Below are 5,963 nucleotides of genomic sequence, written 5' to 3'. Positions count from 1 at the left end.
CGTTTTCTATCGGTATCTTTATCTCTTCCCGCCTCCCAATGCACCGCATAACTTCACCTTTTAGTTATTTTTAGTTGCTTCTAAGTTTAGCTATAACCCTTGTGCTTAGTTTAGTTATCTGGCAGTTATTTTAGTTTGGTTTGGTAATTGGATTTCTTTTGCTTATTTTGATCTTGAGGTTCTTGGTTGGACATCGCCTCTGGGACACCCATCTGTATTTTACTGACTTTATTTGTATTTCAGGTGTTTGGTTTCTTTCATATATTTTTTAAATTTCTTCTTTCAAATTTGGTTTCTTGGAATTCTTTTTATTTTTTATTTTTTATTTTTTTATTTTTTTTTTATTTTTTGTATATATTTCGATTTGAGAAAAGTAATTTCTATCGGTGTTTGGATCTTAGGATCCAGTTGGTGGGTTTCAGGTCAAATTCTTAACTGGATCAAGAGGTTTGAATCTTTTACTTGTTTCCATCTCTTGATAGTTGCTTATGATTAATTCAGGAGATTGCTAGAAAATCTTATTTGATTCTCTTTGATTCTTTTATAAAATTAACAGGTTGCTAAAAATATTATAATTGGTGTAAATTTTTTACATTGATTGAGAATTCCTTGTTGGATTTGTCTTTTCATTAGCCATAGAACCTTGATAAGCTTCAGCATCTTTATACAACTGAGAAATTATCCTAACATAGGGATATTGTTTGAACAAAGATATGGACATTAGTAATGAGGCTAGTGTTGATCGTTTTTCAATTGGACCATCATCCATTGTTGGTCGGACAATTGCTTTCAGAGTCTTATTCTGCAAGTCAATTTCACAATTGAGGCATCAGATCTTTCATGTCTTGTTGAATTATATATTTAGATTTAGGGATTTCTTGGCACCTATGATATCATGGCTGCATCCCCGGAATCCACAAGGGATATTAGCTATGGTAACCATAATTGCTTTTTTGTTGAAACGGTACACGAATGTGAAAGTGAGGGCTGAAATGGCGTATCGGAGAAAATTTTGGAGGAACATGATGAGAACGGCATTGACATATGAGGAATGGGCTCATGCTGCTAAGATGCTTGATAAGGAGACCCCAAAGATGAATGAAGCAGGCCTTTATGATGAAGAACTGGTGCGGAATAAGCTTCAAGAGCTCCGCCACCGTCGTCAAGAAGGTTCTCTTAGAGATATAATCTTTTTCATGAGAGCTGATCTCATCAGAAACCTTGGAAATATGTGCAATCCTGAACTTCACAAGGGTCGGCTTCAAATGCCCAAACTTATAAAGGAATATATAGATGAGGTCTCAACTCAACTTAGGATGGTCTGTGACTCAGATTCAGAGGAGCTTTCTTTGGAGGAGAAGCTTGCTTTTATGCATGAAACAAGACATGCTTTTGGGAGAACAGCATTGCTCTTGAGTGGGGGTGCTTCACTTGGAGCGTTTCATGTGGGTGTTGTTAAAACACTGGTAGAGCATAAGCTTTTGCCCCGTATTATTGCTGGTTCTAGTGTGGGATCAATTATGTGTTCTGTTGTTGCCACCAGGTCATGGCCAGAGCTGCAAAGCTTTTTTGAGGATTCTTGGCACTCGTTGCAGTTTTTTGATCAGTTGGGTGGAATTTTTTCGGTTGTGAGGAGGGTCATGACACAAGGTGCTGTTCATGACATCAGGCAACTGCAATGGATGCTGAGGAATCTTACAAGTAATCTCACATTTCAAGAAGCCTATGACATGACAGGTCGAATTCTTGGAATAACGGTCTGCTCCCCAAGGAAGCACGAGCCGCCTAGGTGCCTTAACTACTTGACTTCGCCTCATGTCGTTATATGGAGTGCTGTGACTGCTTCTTGTGCCTTTCCTGGCCTGTTTGAGGCCCAGGAACTAATGGCCAAGGATAGAAGCGGAGATATTGTTCCTTATCATCCACCCTTTAATTTGGATCCTGGGGAGGGCACACCAGTGCGTAGGTGGAGGGATGGTAGCTTAGAGATTGATTTACCAATGATCCAATTGAAGGAGCTCTTTAATGTCAACCATTTTATTGTTAGTCAGGCAAATCCTCATATCGCACCATTATTGAGGATGAAGGACTTGGTGAGAGCTTATGGAGGTAGCTTTGCAGCAAAGGTATGTATCTTTAGTCTTCAAAATTATTTACTTATTTTGATTTTTCTTGGTTAGCGTTTTGTGAAGATGCCTTTCCATACTATTTCATTTTATATTCTCTTCTTTTAAGTAGAGTAAGAATAAGTGAAAGGCCAAAAGTATGGAGGATTGAATGGTTTATATCTACTACCCAATCTAGTATTTTGGGGGAATCTGCGTGCAGTATTGTCAAAAGGTCATAAATTAAATTACAGGATATTTGCTGACATATTCTGGTCTTGGGATTTTTTTATATTAATTCTTTTGATTGTAAATAAAATCTGATTTGACTGTTTTCTGAAGGCTCCATCTGTCTTCTTTGTAAACCAGATAACAGAAACAATTCACTAATAAGGTGGAAATCATTAAGCTACTTATGAGGTTGGATAAGTATGTAGAGGAATATATGAACTTATAAGAGTAACACTGGACTATTTCTGTTCTTGTGAGGTAACTTCAGCCCAAGGTGGAAATCATTAAGCTGCTTATGTGTTGTTAGTCTAAAACCACTTATGTTGGATTCCCTTATATGTCGCAGCCAAACAATCAAAACTTACTGTACATGCATTACCGATTTTCATGGTCTCTTAGACTTTCAAACTTTAAATAGCATAAAATAAGAGAAAGTTTGAATAGAGCGATTGCTATTACGCCTTTAGAATCACATATTACTTGGAGGAGTTTTTTTATTGGCTCTTTAGTTTTTTTATTTTTTAAATTTCTCTGATAAAGTGTGCCTATCTTTGTAGCTTGCTCATCTTGCCGAGATGGAGGTAAAACATAGATGCAATCAGGTATTGGAACTTGGTTTTCCACTAGGGGGAGTTGCCAAGCTTTTTGCTCAAGAATGGGAGGGTGATGTTACTGTTGTTATGCCTGCCACACTTGCTCAGGTAAATGAAAATTTACTATTCTATGGTTCAATAAAATTCAATTGTACAATATTTATTGACATGGAAGCCTAAAGCTTCAGTGTCATTATTTATTCAGTCATGGAGATTCACCTATGAATGATATAAATGTGAAATATTTGGTGACACAAATTTAAGTGACTTGAGGCTTTGTTTTAAAATTCTTTCTCTAATGACTGTATCTTCTTGTGGATCAATTTTACCTATTTCTCTGGACTCTATTATGTGGATTGTTTAAAACAATCATTTGCCACTGTGACTAACTGGCTTTTTGCTTCTCAAATACAATGCCAGTACTCGAAAATAATACAAAATCCAACCCATGTGGAGCTTCAAAAGGCATCCAACCAAGGGAGAAGATGCACTTGGGAGAAGCTTTCAGCAATAAAAGCAAATTGTGGCATTGAGCTTGCTCTTGATGAGTGTGTTGCAATTCTAAACCACATGCGTAGACTCAAAAGGAGTGCTGAGCGAGCTGCTGCAGCTTCCCATGCCCTTCCCAGCACAAACAAATTCAGTGCTTCAAGAAGAATTCCTTCCTGGAACTGCATTGCACGAGAGAACTCAACTGGCTCCCTTGAAGAAGACCTCCTTGCAGATGCTGCTGCCTCATTCCATCAAGGAGTTGGTAGCTCTTCAGGAGCACCATCTCCTGGTAGGAATTCTCGGGCTCACCGTAATACCCACGAAGGAAGTGATAGTGAATCTGAAAGTGTAGATCTACATTCTTGGACAAGATCTGGTGGTCCTTTGATGAGGACATCTTCTGCAAATAAGTTCATTGACTTTGTCCAAAACTTGGATGTTGAAACTGAACTAGCCAAAGGTTTGATCACTCATCCTAGTTCTCATGCATTTCAGATGGGAGGCAGGGATCCATTTAATCGTAGCCCAAGGACAACTTCAGATAGAGGTTCAGAACATGAGTTTGATCTGAGGGAACTTGGAAATAGACTGTCTGCTGGTAGTTCTAGCATCATGGTTGCCGAAGGTGATCTTTTGCAGCCTGAGAGGATACATAATGGAATTGTGTTTAACATTGTAAAGAAAGAAGGATTAGGGCAATCAAATAGGGCTCAGGATTTGGAAAATTACGACAGTGAAGTTGCTGAAGTGCAGATTGATTGTCCAGTAAAAGAGATAGATGGTAGCTCAGAATCTGAAAGTGGTGATGACGTTGTAAATGCAGCCAATGGCTTAAATGATGCTTCTAATGATCCTATGAATCATTCTGAGATACCCAGTAATAACAATCAGAGTGTTGTAGATCGTTAGCTTGAGGCAACAGTTCTTTTGAGTAGATACGCATGTCACTGTCAACCTGAGGAGGTCATACAGGACACAGGTTGCAGGCAGAGCAACTTTATGGTGACATTTTACTTGTGTAGGACATTGATTTGCTGAGGAAGTAGCATTGAATTGCACTTTCAATGGCCTATGAGCCAACCGATTGCATTACACTCCTCATTGCAAGAACGATGTGGAGGTGGTGGAGGATATGGCTTGGTTGTGGAAAATGCAATGTCTTACTTTTGTAGACTAATGTTGCAGGGACATGTAGTCTTACAAATCTTTATGAAAAAGATATTAACTCTCTCATAGTAGTATACGCATTCATGGGAGGGGCGCTTGTGCTTATGTTGGGAGGGGTCAGTGGCTAATTACTCTGCATTGAGTAACCAACGGTTTATCTTTTTCTGGATTGGTGAGTTATTGATATTACTTCCTTTGTTCATAAAATCAAGGGGGGATGGTTCCATGCCATGTACATATTTTATGTTTAATGACAAGTTATATGAATTCAAGATGTATTAATTATCATCATTTACAGATTATAGCATACAAATAGATGTTTTTATTTTATTATTCGAGGCACCAACTGAAACCATAGTTCAGCAGCCCTTCTTAATAAGAGTGTGTTGGGGATTGTTTTATTTAAGAATTAATCACTATAGCTTAAGAATTAAATTTAAAGCTGATTATAAAATAATCAATTTTATAAAATGATTTTAAAAGCTAGTAAGCAATGTTTTGAAAACCTGAATCCGGTTCACAGATGAATAAAACTGAAATTAACATTTGAACCGTTTTAGACTACTATTGGACCGGTTAATAGTATCAAACCATTGGTCCAATCGGACCGTAAGAAAAACCGGGTCAAAAAAGTTGAAAAACTAAAAACCCTAAAACTAATTCTCTAATCGCTAATTCACATCTCATTATCTTCTTCCTTCGTTCTCGTTGACGACGCAAACTTCTTCATTTTTGAATCTTCTTTTCTTTGACTTGATCATTGTGGACCTTTGTTGTTCGATCTTCTTTGAATCTTTCATCTTCGACCGACCGGCCATCATTGACCTTCGTTTATCTTCCGATTGTTGACCATCTTCGTTTTTAGTCGTTGTAACAAGTTAATATTTTTAGAGTACATAATTGTCCATGCACATTTTCATTATTTTTTAAAATAATGAAATAACCTAAATACTCTGTGGGTGATTTTAGGAATTAAAATTGTGTTGCTGCTTGGTTGAAACTTGAAATTGATAAAGCCAACGTCTTCCTGCAGACTGTGGTACTTTCGAGATAAATAACATAGAAATAAAATCACACCACACAAAGATACACGGTATTTACGTGGTTCAACATAATCCGTCTACATCCACGGATGAGAGAAATTTATTATAGTTTCATGAACACGATATCCAAGAGTACACAACATTATAAACCCAATACATAAAACAGAGCAAAAACAATCATAGTTTCTAACCGCTCTCAACCCAATACCTAGAGTAGAAAAAATCCTAGTTGTTTCTAAGACTCGACCCCTAATGTTTAATAACCCTTATATCAAATACCATGTGTTTTCATATTCTCTCATATTTTCTCATAACTTTGAATTGGTTCTCAC

At 37.3% G+C, this 5,963-nt stretch overlaps 1 protein-coding gene across 1 annotated transcript; it reads left to right on the top strand.

Annotated features, from left to right (window-relative positions):
- The first annotated feature begins 341 nt into the window (after window positions 1-341).
- LOC116132742 (triacylglycerol lipase SDP1) lies at window positions 342-4,860 on the top strand. The gene is made up of 3 exons (XM_031418410.1): window positions 342-2,126; window positions 2,894-3,037; window positions 3,350-4,860. Exons 1-3 carry the CDS (start codon window positions 714-716, stop codon window positions 4,328-4,330), a joined length of 2,538 nt encoding a protein of 845 aa, XP_031274270.1. The 5' UTR covers window positions 342-713; the 3' UTR covers window positions 4,331-4,860.
- Window positions 4,861-5,963: the final 1,103 nt, after the last annotated feature.

The sequence above is a fragment of the Pistacia vera genome, unplaced genomic scaffold (assembly GCF_008641045.1).
Source record: "Pistacia vera cultivar Batoury unplaced genomic scaffold, PisVer_v2 Contig1074, whole genome shotgun sequence".
Classification (NCBI taxonomy): Eukaryota; Viridiplantae; Streptophyta; class Magnoliopsida; order Sapindales; family Anacardiaceae; genus Pistacia; species Pistacia vera.
This window is presented reverse-complemented; position numbering and strand designations above follow the sequence as displayed.